We start from the raw sequence: 15200 nt of genomic DNA, 5'->3' as shown, positions 1-15200 counted from the left end.
GGCCACGGCGTGGCAACTGCAGGGAGGGGAATCCCCGCGGCGGCTGTGGGGAGGGGAATCCCCACGGCCTGTGGCTCCAAGCCGCAGGGGCGGGGGTGCAAAGGAAGGGTGGCGATGCCGTAGCAAGAGAGGGTTCTTACAGACACTGGCATCGCTCCCAGTGACACCACCTCTGAGTTCTGGCACCTTTTTTTTTTAGAAAAAAAGCACTGGGGATAACCCAAAGAAACACAACAAGGATGAGGCTTGGTTAAAAGAGGTGGATGCAAATAAAACAGAAATTGAAATGAAAGAACTAGTAATAACAACAAAAATGGTAGAAAAAAGAGCAAGGAAGATCAAAAATTGGTCAGCACCAGGTGAAGACGAACTGCATGGGTTTTGGTTGAAACATTAACTGTTATATACCCACTCATTGCCGAGCAGTTCAACAATATACTACAAGGAGGAGAAATTGAAAAGTGGCTAACAACTGGAAAAACCTACCTAACAATGAAAAATTCAGCAAAAGGGGCAACACCAGGCAACTACAGGCCAATTACCTGCTTACCAACAACTTTCAAATTGCTAACTGGCGTGGTAGCTGATGCAGTACAAGAGCATCTAGTTGAAAACAGTCTTTTTCCACCCGAGCAGAAAGGAAACCGCCCCAATAGCAGAGGAACAAAAGATCAACTCCTAATAGACAAAATGATCTTGGAAAACTGCAAGAAAAGGAAGACCAACCTGAATGTGGAATGGATTGACTACAAAAAGGCATTTGACTCTCTGCCACATGACTGGATAATCAAGTGCCTAGAAATAACAGGAGTCAGTAGAAATATCAGAAAATTTGTGCAAAGATCGATGGCACAGTGGAAGACACCATTTGCAGGTCAATGGTGAAAGACTGGGTGAGGTTAATATCAAGAAAGGAATATTTCAAGCAGATTCATTATCACCACTACTATTTGTTATTGCACTGTTTCCTCTGTCAACAATACTGACTAACTCAGGACATGGCTATCAAACATCAAAAACATCTGCCAGACTATCCCACCTCTCTTTACATGGATGATCTGAAGCTGTATGGAAAAAAATCATCTGAAATAGAATTGCTGCTGAACCCTGTCCGTATATATAGCCAAGATATTGCAGTGGAGTTTGGCTTGGACAAACGTGCCACACTTACTCTCAAACAAGGAAAAATAGTGAAAACTGAAGGAATCAAGATGCCCCACAAAAATAACATTAAAAGTCCGGATGAGGAAGAGCCTTGGTGGAGCAGTGGGCTAATGCCTCCTTAAATAACACCAACTGCCTGCAATTAGTGCAGGTTCGAGTCCCACCAGGCTCAAGGTTGACTCAGCCTTCCATCCTTCTGAGGTAGGTAAAATGAGGACCCAGATTGTTGGGGGCAATAAGCTGACTTTGTAATAATGCCGCTTGGGGGGGGGGCGAAAGCCCTAATAAGCAGGCATATACATAGAATGAAGGCTATTGCTAAGCACATTGGTTTGTGCTTAGAGTGTAAGCCGCCCTGAGTCTTCGGAGAAGGGCGGGATATAAATGGAATTAAAATAAAATAAATAAAATAAATTACTACAAATACTTGGGTATCCTTCAAGCTGATAACATCAAGCACACTGAAGTCAAGGAAAAGATTAGAGGTGAATACATCAAGAGAATGAAGAAGATCCAAACTCAATGGAGGAAATACTGTGAAGGCAATCAACACCTGGGCAATTCCAGTCATTAGATACACAGCTGGAATAGCGGACTGGACTCAAGCAGAACTAAAAGCAATGGATAGGAAGACCAGAAAAATAATGACAATGAATCATGCCCTTCATCCACGCAGTGACATTGACAGACTCTATCTACCAAGGCAAATAGGTGGGCAGGGAATGCTGCAAGTACATCAGATGGTTGAAGAAGAAAAAATGGCTTTGGAAGAATATCTGAAGGACAATGATGAAGATGCACTGAAATTAGTATATCAGGAGGGCTTACAGACTACTGGAGAGACCAAACTCGCCTACAAGAAAGACCAAATGAAGAACAGAATAGAGGCATGGGAAGACAAAGCACTACATGGCCAGTACATTTATAAAAATAGCTGGGAAAGCCGATAATAACAAGACCTGGCAATGGCTAAGAGCAGGAAAGTTGAAGAAAGAGACGGAGGGACTAATTCTGGCTGCACAAGACCAAGCCTTAAGAACAAATGCATACAAAGTCAAAATTGAGAAGACAGCCACCTTATGCAAAGAAGCTGAAGAAACAGTGGACCACCTGGTAAGCTGCTGCAAGAAGATCGCACAGTCTGACTACAAGCAGCGGCATGACAAAGTAGCAACAATGGTGCATTGGAAGATCTGCAAGAAATATCATTTGCCTGTAAGCAAGAACAGGTGGGATCATAAAATAGAGAAAGTCATAGAAAATGATAAAGTTAAACTGCTCTGGGACTTCAGAATTCAAACAGACAAGCACCTGCAACATAACACCCCGGACTTAACAATTGTCGATAAGAAAGACAAAAATGTCTGGATGGTGGACATGGCAGTGCCTGGAGACAGCAGAATAATGAGAAAGAACTGGAGAAGATAACAAAATACAAAGACCTACAAATAGAAATAGAAAGACTGTGGCAAAGGCAAGCAAGGGTGGTACGAATAGTAATAGGCATCTTGGGTGCAATCTCAAAACAACTGGAGCACCACGTGAACACCATTGGCATTGACAAATTCACCATTAGTTAATTGCAAAAGGCGGCCTTACTAGGAACTGCTTCCATCCTGTGGCGATATCTGTAATACCATCAAACATCCACATCTGCCTATCCCAGGTCCTTGGTAAGGACTCAATAGGTAAACAAAAATGCCAAATCCAGTCTGAACATCTGGCTGACTGTGCGATGATCAATAACAACAACAACAACAACCACAACAATCATCATCATCACACAGTCAGCCAGATGCTCAGACTGGGTTTGGCATTTTTGTCTAGTACTGAGTCCTTACCAAGGACCTGGGATAGGCAGATCATTATTATTGTTGTCGTTGTTGTTCATCACACAGTCAGCCAGATGATGTTGTTGTTGTCATTCTTAGCTTCTGAAAAGAATAAAAAGGGAGCACATGAGGATCTGAACTGTTGGACTGAAGTGTGGTTGATTGGTTGATTATGTGGCCATTAAGTTGACTGTTAGCAACAACATAGATTTTCACCATACTATATACAATAAGCTAAACTACTAAATGTAGGGACGAGTTCTCTCATTTTGTTTGTTTGTTTATTTGACTTGTGAGTGTCTTTAATGTGACCTGCTGCTGTGTGCAGTTGTCTGAGTTTGGGTAACTCCCTGTGGAAAAGAAATGTAAAAACTTTGCTCTAATTATTTCAATCTCTGTCAAAGGAGAACCTTCCCCAGAGAAAGAAAAAAAGAAAATTTCGGGCATCTGAAAGTAAGGTAGAAAAACAGAGACCTTTTCCGTGGTCCCATCTTAAAAGCTCTTAAAGAGGACAATAGTTTTCATTCAAGACAGCAAATGTACGGGTGAAAATACAGCGTTTGAGAGGGCTGCTTAACGTGCTGTTGTCGATTTTACATGAACTAAGAAACTACTCAAAAGTAAATCTTCTCTCAGAATCTTAGGACATTCTTCCTCCTCCTTCACAGAGGCAGAGAATACTTCTACTTTCTCCCACATAGAAGGGGAAGCAGCTGAGCACCGCTTCCTTTTCTCTCTCCCAGGAAAACCATGGTGGGGGTGGCAGACGGTCAGAAAGTGGGCAGAAGCCGGAACGAGAGAGGCAGTTTGGGCTGGCAGCCTCGGACATGTGCAGGCAGGCAGGGGATGGAGAGGCCATAGACAGGACAAACCAGGAAATCAAATACGGCACCCATTTGAATTTTGTTCCTAAGGGTCTTACCCAGAAGCAACCCGTTTTGGTCACTGCTTTACAAAAAAGATGTTGAGACTTGGGGGAAAAGTGCAGAGAAAAGCAACTAAGATGATTAAAGGCCTGGAGACAAAAACATATGAAGAACGGCTGCAGGAATTGGTTTTGGCATAGTCTAGAGAAAAGAAGGACTTGGTGGGGGGATGATATCGGTATTCCTGTATTTGAGGGGCTGCCACAAAGAAGAGGAGGGTCAACCTAATATAGGATCTCCTGCTTGAGCAGGGGGCTGGACTAGAAGACCTCCAAGGTCCCTTCCAGCTCTACTCTGATTCAGAAGAAACTGTCCCAGATTTCTACTCCCCTTCAGGTGCAGATGATGGCTTTCCTGTGAACAATGGAGATGCATAAAGGGGCCGCAGGAGTTGATTGGCTGAAATGGTGGGGTGTCTTACTTTGTGTGGAGGCCATTTGCTCACCTGGCTTTGGATGACGGATAAGCCTGCCCCGCACACTTCCTGGAGAAATTCATGGCACGGCACTCAGCACTTTAAGCATCACTGCCAGTATCTCCATTGTGGTGTTAGGGGCATCAGTGTGCCCACAGCCCCCTGCCTTGGATGATTCCCCGGGGCCCCCCTGCTTTTGTGGTGTGCCTGCCTGTGCCAGCATGCAGTCATTTGTGAAGGTGTGAGCCCCACCCTTCACTTGGCTTACTTTTCACATTTCCGATTTGCCACAGAAAGTCTGGGGGGCATCGACTACTGCGTGAGAAAATGTATTGGGCTAGCAGCCGATCGTATCCGTGGATCGTTGCGTTTTACTTAACTTTCTTCCTTTGATCTGCTTTCCAACGTTGTTGTATTTGTAGCTTATTTGGGTTTTCATTGTTCTTTGTTGCTTGTTGTTGCAGCTGAGAAGAGTAAATGAAATGAATGGAACTACTAAGTGAAAACCCATTTAAAAGGAAATTACAAAAATATGAGAAGATCATCTCTTGAGGCTACCCAGGGGATTGTTCTCAAGCTCCTTTGGGGGGGGAGGTAGCAAGGAGCTAAGCCATGATAGGAGGGACACCTGCCCCTCCCCTCCACTGGCCGGAGATCCAGCCAGGCTCTGTTGCCACCAGGGCACCCCGTGCAATCCAAGGGTCAGGCTCAACTGTGCAAAGAAATCAGTCCATAGACTTTGGGACCACAGGGCATGGTTCAAAGATGGTTTTGCTCACCTCCTGCAGCAGGTCACCTCCTTGATCATTGCAGTAGGTCAGTCTTCCCCAATGGGATCCCCTCTGGGGACAGGGGATTCCACCAGTGTGGTCTGCCCTGATGATTGGGGTGGGTGGAAACCGTGTTCTGGCTCCCAGATTGGAGGAGACTCTTTCAATGGCCGTTGACGGGCTGGTTCTATTTTTACCATTTCTTTTATCAGTCAGAATATTTAACAGGCCTCCTCTGAAGAGCCCTTTCTTGGGGATGGTGAAGCTAGATTAAGAACAGAGCTATTCGGAATCCAAAAAACGCCAGATCAAAACCCCCAGCCTGCATTTTTTTAAATTAAAAACTACACGGAATAAAACGTTTTTATTGCTCATCTGAAACCAAGTCCATTCTCCCTCAGGTGAAATTCCATGTCTCGCAACAGGGCATTTATTCTTATTGGTCTGTTTCTTTTTCTCTCGAGGCAGTCAAAGGAGCAGATGGAGGTAAAATGAAGCCAGATCCCCAAATCTGAAAAGAATCACTTCTCCAAACTCATTTCCTGGATTGTGTGGTCTCCCGAGTCCTAATTGGACGCCAGGATATCACTCTAGATTTGCAGAGCATCCTCTAAACCAATCTGGACTCCAGTGGAGGAAGCAGCGTTCTAAAAGCTGGGCTGGCTTGCAATTGGAGGGGTACAGATGCAACTTATGTGATCTGGAATTTTGATTGCTAAGCAAGGCAGTTGTTGTGTTACAGTTACAATCTTTCTTTTTTTGCCACAATAGAATAGAATAGAATAGAATAGAATAGAATAGAATAGAATAGAATAGAATAGAATAGAATAGAATAGAATAGAATAGAATAGAATAGAGGAATGGAACGGAACGGAACGGAACGGAATAGAATAATAGAGTAGAATAGAATAGAATAGAATAGAATAGAATAGAATAGAATAGAATAGAATAGAATAGAATAGAATAGAATAGAATAGAATAGAATAGAATAGAATAGAATGGGACCTTGGAGGTCTTCTAGTCCAGCCCCCTGCTCAAGCTGGAGAACCTGTCCTATACCATCTCAGACAGGTGACTGTCCAGTCTCTTCTTAAAAACCTCCAATGATGCAGCGCCCATGATTTCTGGAGGCAAGCTGTTCCACAGGTTAATTGTGCTCCCTGTTAGCAAGCTTCTCAATTCCAGGTTGTTTCTCTCTTTGATCAGTTTCCAACTGTAACATATTGGGTTTTGTCTTACTAAAGAGTATCACCTGGGGTTAATTGCTGGAAGGTTGTTTAAGCAGGGAAGCTGGCTAACGACTCCCAGCTCCTCAGACAACCCGTCTCCAGCGCCACCATTGGCTGCTTCTAGGGCAGCAATAGGTTGCTTTAAACCTATTGGCCACCACCTAGAGGCCAGAGTATAAATGGCTGCATTCGCAGCCCTGTTGCTCAGTTCAGTTCCTGTAAGCAAATAAAGAATGATTCTTGCTGAACTCACTCGCCTCGTCTCGTCAAGCTCTCCGGCCCAGGCTGAGAATTTTTAACTAGGGTTTTTATTTTCAGGGATAATTTAATCTTTTTAATTGTCTTTTAAGTTTTGCATTTTGTATTGGTGTGATTTTAAAATGCCCTGTAAACCGCCCTGGGTCCTTCGGGAAAGGGCGGTATATAAATCTAATAAAATTAAATTAAATTAAGATTAATCAGGCAAAGAACCCACTATATAACACCAACCATTTTTTCTCGTCCTGCCTTCTGGTGCTTTGGTGAACAACCTGGCCTCCCCTGCCTTGGGGCAGCCCCTCAGATACTGGAACACTTTGCAAAAGGAGACCCCAGGACCCCGGGACGCTGCGGCTGTCATAAATATGAACCACTTGGCAAGCATCTGAATTCTGATCACATGACCATGGGGATGCTGCAACGGTCGTAAGTGTGAAAAGCGATCATAAGTCACTTTTTTCACTGCCGTTGTAACTCTGAATGGTCACTAAATGAACTGCCTGTACCTGCTAAAAGCAGCCCAACTGTTCTGCACAAGCCACAGTTTCCAGTTCCTTCGAGGGTCAGTCCCAAATGTAGCATGTCATCAACGGACCGAAACCTGGTCAGCTGCCCTCAGTTGGTATAAAGAGCCCAGGAAGTCTGGTCCTATTGAGAGCACAGAAGGTGGATGGACCAGGCTTGGGGATTCTCCATCCCCGCCAAGTCTGAAAACGCCACCGCTTTCCGCAATACCCCTGCAAAACCAGACTCCCAGATGGCCGTGCCACAGAAAAAGGTCTTCTGATTTTGGAACAGGTGGCAGGGGCTGTGAATGTACCTGGCCAGCAAAGTGTGCAAGGTGGATCAGGAAGAAGGCAAGAGCCACCCGTTCCATCTTCCGTGGCTGAGTCCCTGAGGCCAGCACGAGATGAGTTCAAAGAAAGGGACTTATTATTATTATTATTATTATTATTATTATTATTATTATTATTATTATTATTATTATTATTATTGTATGAATTGCATACAATGAATTGCCCTGTGCGTTCCCACAGAGAGGGCCTCCTCAGGGTGCCTCCGGTCAGAGAATGTCGGCTGGTGGCCCCCAGGGGGAGGGCCTTCTCTGTGGGCGCCCCGGACTTATGGAATCAGTTGCCGGTTGAGCTCTGGACGGTGCCTGACCTTCGCTCCTTCCGATGCGGTCTGAAGACCCATCTATTTGAACAAGCCGGCCTGGCCTGATGGGGGATGTGCTGGGGTTTTTATTGTGGATTTTTATATTATTCTATTGTTTTAGCTCGGGCTCCTATTTAATTCTTTTTTAATTTTTGTACTCTGTATTTTTATATGTGCCCCGTTCACTGCCCTGAATCCTTCGGGAGAAGGGCGGTATACAAATATAATAAAATAAATAAATAAATAAATAAATAAATAAATAGATAAATAGAAGTTCCGAGATCAACCCCAGCAGTTGCCGATTAAGCTCATTCTTTCCCTCGCATCCTGAAACTCCACGCTGTTAGGAAATGGTCAGTGCTTTGGCATTTTTAGTAAGTCTCCGTCTGTCCTCCTGTCTATGCGCAGCCAGCTGAGGGAGAAGAGGTTTGGGCTGTCAGCTGTTTTTAGAAGCAACTGCTTTCCAAATCAGAGTTCGACATTTATTTTCAAGACCCTGCAAAAAGAATTCGCCTGCGTTTGTCCTCTGTCCATTTTTACTACTTAGTCTGACAGCAAAGACAATTTGATTTTAGAGTCTCCTTCCGAGGGAAATTCGTTTGGGCAGAATGCAGTTTTCCTGCATCCATTTAAGTGGCAAAAGACCCGTGTGAATCTCCTTCCTTTCTTCCTGCATTGTCTCTCTGTGCTCCGCAGCAGCTCTAGTCTCTCACATTCCCATTCATCCGAAAAGAACCTGAGTCCATTGGGATGCCTTGTTCAGAGTGAGTAGTGCTGGAATAGGACGGGATGGGATTGGATTGGATGGAATAGCAGCTGGAAGGGACCTTGGAGGTCTTCTAGTCCAACCCCCTGCTCAAGCAGAAGAGCCTATACCATTTCAGACGAGCGGCTGTCCAGTCTCTTCTTAAAAGTGATGGGGCACCCACAACCTCTGGAGGCAAAGCTGTTCCATTGGTTAATTGTCCTCACTGTTAGGAAGTTTCTCCTTAATTCCAGGTTGCTTCTCTCCTTGATTAGTTTCCATCCCTTGTTTCTTGCCCTGCCCTCAATTTCATATCTTTTGTTGTAAAATGAATCACTGCAGTTGTTAAGTGAATCACTCAGTCATTAAGGGCTTCCTCCCTTGACTTTGTGTGTCAGAAGCTGGCTGGGAAGGTCACTGATGACGCCCATGTGATCCTGGGATGCTGCAACCATCATAAATAATGTCTCAGTTGCCAAACAGCCGAATTCTGATCCCATGATTGTGGGGATGCCACAACAGTCACAAGTCATCAGACCCATCATGAGTCACTTTTTTCAGTGCTAACTTGAAGCAGTTATTCAATTGATGATTGTAAGTTAAGGACTGCCTAGGTTAGCTTGCCTTCTGGAGATGTGGGTGCTTCATTGCTGTGTTCTCAAGAAAAGATTGGACAACCATTTGTCTGGGATGGCATAAGGACTCTTTCTTGGTCAGGGGTTAGACTAGAAGACCTCCAGGGCCACTTCCAGGCTTCAGATGCTCTGGTTTAAATGTGTATTATCAAATTAGAGATGGGTGATTGCAGCTGATCGTTAATGATCAGATGCAGCCATCAGGGAGCTGATGCAAAGGGTTTGCAGTTGGAAGTTTTCCCTTGGCTTTAGTCATGTTGCTGTGGGTTTTATTTTCACAACTGGGCTTTGCTTATTTTGGTATAAGCCATCGTTTTTATGTGTTTGTCACCTTCAGAGAGCAGAGACCCAAAGCAGAGATAAAGTTGCCTTCAGGGTTGCTAGGAAGATCACAACAAAAGGCTGTGGGATCTGTGTGTCGCTTTGTAGCCATTGTCTTCTCACTCATGATCTGAACGTGTCAGTAAGAAAGTTCAGAATCCCAGAATCCTCTTGCTTCGAATCTTCTTTAGAATGTAAATCTACTACTTGGTGACTTTGCAGCTAACCTGGAAAAATAATCCCTATGTTATTTGTAGATAGATTGGCGTTCTTGGGAAGGGGGTGTGGGAGGACAGCACCCCCCCCCCAGAGAAAGAAATATTTTGGGGAATATTAAAAAGCAGAATATTATATTTCTCCAAGGAATACAGTAATGGAGAAAGAAAACCCTAAAAGACAGAAACCAGGCCCAGCCTCTCTCCCCTAGGTAGGTCTGTAGAAATGCAGATTTGACAATCTTGTTCAGAAAGGTGGGATCCAGGAAGCTAGAAGCTGATGAGATTAGGAAGACAAAGACCCCTAAAATCTACATTCCCCACCCAAACTCTAAACACATGGCCTTTGGGACATATTAGGATTAACCCACCAATACCAAAAAGGGCACACTCAAAGCTCAGGTCAAAGTTCATTCCACAGGAACAGGAACTCCAAACACAAAAGCCCAAGAAGGTATAAAACCCCACCACTCCCAGCACCATGTGGTCAGCTGCCCGAGAGCCACATTTCTGTCTGGCTCTACTCTTCAATAAACTCCAACTTTCTTTCTAAAGCGGTCTCCATTTTGTTTACTCTCGGCTTGGACTGGATCCCGATGAAGATTTTTCTTTCAACAGGAGAAGTGTCGGCGAGGAGAGGGCTGGGTATAGAGAGGGATGCCATGAGGGAGGCGAGGAAGAGGCTTAGCTCTTGCAGTGTGGCCTCTCCGAGTGGCCAGGAGGCTTGGCAAGTGTCCTTTTGCTTGGCCTGAGATGTGAAGGTGAACTCATTTCTGTCTCCTCCACAGGTCCTCTGGATTTGTTTGTTGCCCAGGATGGAGACAGCAAGAGGAGGAGTGCCTGATAGGTAAGATCTCACCTGTCCTCCTTTTCAAGGCCAGTCAGAAGCTCTGCATGAGCCTCCATGGAGTTTTGGAGAAGAGAGAGCAACCCTTCCTCTCCTATTTCCCAGTGGCCCTTGGGGGCATATAAAGGGCTGATGGGCAAAGGTTGGGCCTGAAGTGGGGGTGATTGCAAAGAAGATTCCTTGATGGTCTCTGCTGTGGGCACACCAACTGCACACCTCACTAACTGCTTCATCAACCTGGGTCTGGAGTGTTGTGATTCCGTGCCAGCCAGTGGACCTGGCAGTTGAGTCTGGGGAATCAGAGAAGGAGGAGGAGGGGCCTGGAGAGCCATCAGAGTTGGAGGAAGGCTCTGATGAGCTCCAGGATTTACAATCTGATGCAGAGCCTGGCCCCTCCACTCGTGCTCAGGCTGAGACCCAGCTGTGCTGGGGAGCTGAGTCAGACTCTCTCTCTCTTTTTTTTTATTAGTTTCATAGGGTTAAAAAGGAAGGCAGGGAAATGGGGATTTGGGATAGGGTAGGGGAAAGGTTAAGGGTAGGGATTGGGGTTTCCCCCAATAACATTCAATATTTGGCAAACAGCATGTTGTCTGGGTAAATATACAGTATATAAATAAAGATAATGAGCCTAACAATAACATTGATAGATATCATAAATTATCAAACACAATACTAAATTTTCAATGTATGATAACATTCTTAGTCAAATAGATTCAAAGTTGCATATCACATTCCTTTCTCTCTAACTCGTTTATCTAGCCATTGATAAAATTTATTCCAAGTTGAATAATAGACTAAATGCTCTTCCTCTTTAATCTCTAAGGTTAAGCTATCAATTTCTGCACATTCCAATATCTTCTTAATTAATACTTTTTCAGTTGGTGACTTTTCATTTTTCCAGTATTGGGCATACATAATTCTCGCTGCTGTCAATACATGTAACATTAAGTATCTGCTCTCCTTATCATAGTTAGAGCCTATCATTCCTAAGAGAAACAATTCTGGTTTAAATTCTATTTGTTTTTTAATCATTTTCTCTAACCATAAATGTATCTTAAGCCAGAACCTTTTTGCTTTAGGACATGTCCACCAGATATGATAATAAGTACCTGGTCATTGCTTACATTTCCAACAAACATTTGAAGTATTTTTAAACATTTTAGCTAGTCTTACTGGTGTCATATGCCATCTATAAAACATTTTATACAAATTTTCTTTATATGATACAGCTTTGGTTAGTCTAATATTTCTATCCCATAGCTTTTCCCATTCTTCAAGCTCTATAGAATGACCAACATTTTTTGCCCATATTATCACTGTTTCTTTAACTTGCTCCTCCTCCATCTTTAAGTTAAGCAATAATCTATAAAGTTTTTTAATTAGCTGAGTCAGACTCTGAGAACTCACAGCTGGAAGACATCATATACGCTCGCAAACGCCAACAGGCAACAAGAGTAGGACAGAGGGAGGCAATGGGGTGGCTCCAAGGATGAAGGAGAAGGCATTGAGAAGCCACGCCTTGGAGCTGCATAATAAAAAGGGAAGGCATTGGCGATGCTGGTTGCTGAAGGCAACCGTTTGCAAAGGACTCAAGTTTCATGGGATCATGTTCTAATATCCTTGCCTGTGAACAATTCTCTATTTGAATCGTGTTTTGTTTGCTTTTGCTTTTGGGACATTTTTCAGGTCTGTAAATAATATTAAATGGGGTTTCTTTTTCCTTTGTTTCCAGCCTACTTGTTGGAAGAGGGCTTTGTCCTTGTGAGTTAACAAGGATTCACATAGGCTGGGACAGAACACTGGGGTTGCAGAATGGGACAATCTGCTCGCCAGAGCCAACTCGCTGATGGATGATGCACTGTGGGACAATTTAACGATTCAATTTAATTAATTAAAATAAATTTAAAAATATTTTCACTTTGGTCACTCACATTTCATTCTGTCCCTCCTTTTGTATCCTTTCTTTAATTATTCTGTTGCACCATTTCTCTAATACTAGTGTAACTCTTGTCCCGCACCAAGTTGTCCCGCACCTAGTTGGCCGTGGCATGTTAGCTACAGAGAATTGTCCCAGACCCTGGGGCTGAGATCTCTGTCTCCAGGAGGGAGCACACTGGGTTTATGCAGCACAATGAATCTGATTGTGCTGAATTAACCCAATTTAATTGTCAAATATATTGAACAATGTGCTAACCATATTGGTTCAGCTTGTCCAGTATGCTTTAACTGGTTCCTGAATCAACCCGGTTCCAGATTCTCGTGGCATATTGAAGCATAAACTAACCACATTGGTTGGCTTTGCATAAAAGGGGGAATCCTTGGTGCTCTTGAGCTTAGTTGTTTGCCTGCAGACATTTTCTTATTCAACTAGGTAACATCTTCAAGACTAGACATAATATGCTAAGTCATCAGAGAAAACTCACCAAGGTTAATCCTAAACAAGACTAATAAACATTGCAAATGAATGAATCTTTATTATCAAAGTACAACATGTGTACGGTGAGATTGGCTGAGCCTCCCTTTGTGCCCCCCCCACAACTCACAGTGACAACAAACCCACCATTTTGTTACACCATGTGAGCTAATTGCACAACAACACTCTTTCTTTAACTGAGCTGGTTGAGTGAATTGTCCCATCTGGCCATTTTATGGTGAGAACCATAGAAGGTGGGAAGGAACCTCATCTAGTCTAGAATCTTTAACGAAGAGAAGAGTGAGGGGTGACATGATAGCAGTGTTCCAATATCTCAGGGGCTGCCACAAAGAAGAGGGAGTCAAGCTATTCTCCAAAGCAGCTGAAAGCAGGACAAGAAGCAACGGATGGAAACTAGTCAAGGAGAGAAGCAACCTAGAACTAAGGAGAAACTTCCTGACAGTGAGAACAATTAACCAGTGGAACAACCTGCCTCCAGAAGGGGTGAATGCTCCAACACTGGAAGTTTTCAAGAAGAGACTGGCCAGCCACTTGTCTGAAATGGTATAGGGTTTCCTGCCTGAGCAGGGGGTTGGACTAGATGACCTCCAAGGTCCCTTCCAACTTATTATTGTTATTATTATTGTAGAATCCTGCAGGATGCGCTTAAATTGATTCCCAACAGTTCACCGTCCAGCTTCTGTTTAAACTCCTCCAGTATTCACCACACAATGTAGTTTGTTCCCCTGCTGAACAGCACTTAAAGCTGGGAAATTCTTCTAGATGCCCAACCCAAATTCACTTCCTTGAAATTTCAGCCTCTTTTTTTCTTGTCCTGGAAGAAGTCTGGACAATTCCTTCTGCTACCTGAAGAGAAGGCCCTTGTCTCCTTGCAGCCTTAGAGGGGCAGGATATATAGGAGAGGGCCAGCAGAGGCCAGAAACCAAGAAGGGAAGGCAGATGAACAGTGCCAACCACTTCCAGAAGCCTGGGTGGACATGGTGAAGTTCCCAGGGACCAGGTCCTTTTGGGGGAGGGGGGGTGTTGATATTTACTATCACAATTGAGCCCAAAATGTCTGTTGTTTTGTGAGCTTCCCCCCATTTTATCACCTCCCTTGCCACAGTTGTTAAGTGAATCACTGTGATTGATGAGTTAGTCACCCTGTAGTTAAGTGAAATCTGGCTTCCCCCATTGGCTTTGCTTGGCAGAAGGTCGTAAAAGGGGATCATGTGACCTTAGGACACAGCGACCGTCATAAATGTGAACCTGTTGCCAAGCATCAGAATTTTGATCACGTGACCAGGGGGAGGCTGCAAAGCTCACAACTGTGAAAAGGGGCATAATTCACTTTTCCCAGTGATGTTGCAACTTTGAGCAGTCGCTAAGTGAACTGCTGTAAGTCAAGGACTACCTGAGCAAAAGTTCTGGCAGATAAATCGTCATTTCCTGAGCGATTTCAAGCCGGTTTCAAGCGGGTGGGCTGGAAGAGATCCATCAGGAGGAGACAGAAGTTTTACTTATGTCCTAGAGCAGAGGCCCCCAACCTTTTGGGCACCAGGGACCGGTTCCGTGGAGAGAGGTTTTTCCGCGGACCGGAGAGTGCGTGGTTTTGTGTGCTGCCTGCATCTTGCAGATCGGGCTTTGCCTGTTTGTGCAGACCCATTGCTGGCTTGCTACGGCCCAGTACTGGTCCACGGACCGGGGATTGGGGACCCCTGTCCTAGAGAACATACACAGTGTTACACAGAAGATCAACTAGATCAGGGATGTCAAACTCAATTTCATTGAGGGCCGCATCAGCATTGCGGTTGCCCTCAGGGGGCCGGGTGGGTATGGCCTGGGTGGGCGTGGCCTACTGGGTGGGCATGGCTAGAGTGCGTATGGCCTACTGGGTGGGCGTGGCCAGCCCCACATCGTTGGCATCAAGGGTGCCTATGGGGGCCTGGGCAGGAGTGGGACAGATCTGAGGGTCTCTGGCAGAAGGAGGGTCTCTGGGCCAGGGCCAAGGCAGTAAGGGCCGTTCCCTCACTCTTTCCAGGATGGCTTCGCGGGCCACATAAAACCACTTCGCGGGCCGGATCCGGCCCCCGGGCCTTGTGTTTGACATGTCTGAACTAGATCTTTGCTTACCGCAGTATTTCTCAAGCTTGGCCACTTTAAGAGGCGTGGATGGCAACTCCCAGAATTCCCCAGCCAGCAGGGCTGGCTGGGGAATTCTGGGAGTTGCGGTCCACGCCCCTTAAAGTGGCCAAGCTTGAAAAACACTGGC

The 15200-nt window shown here is 44.8% G+C and overlaps 1 protein-coding gene across 1 annotated transcript in view; it reads left to right on the top strand.

Annotated features, from left to right (window-relative positions):
• The window catches only part of SCARF2 (scavenger receptor class F member 2), an 81442-nt gene that overhangs the window by 13039 nt on the left and 53203 nt on the right, over positions 1-15200 (top strand). The window contains exon 2 of the mRNA XM_081339125.1: positions 10457-10515. Coding sequence (XP_081195251.1) covers positions 10457-10515 — 59 coding nt within the window. The remainder of the gene's footprint in view (positions 1-10456; positions 10516-15200) is intronic.

This window comes from Vipera berus, assembly GCF_964194415.1.
Source record: "Vipera berus genome assembly, chromosome: 14".
Taxonomy (NCBI): Eukaryota; Metazoa; Chordata; class Lepidosauria; order Squamata; family Viperidae; genus Vipera; species Vipera berus.
This window is presented reverse-complemented; position numbering and strand designations above follow the sequence as displayed.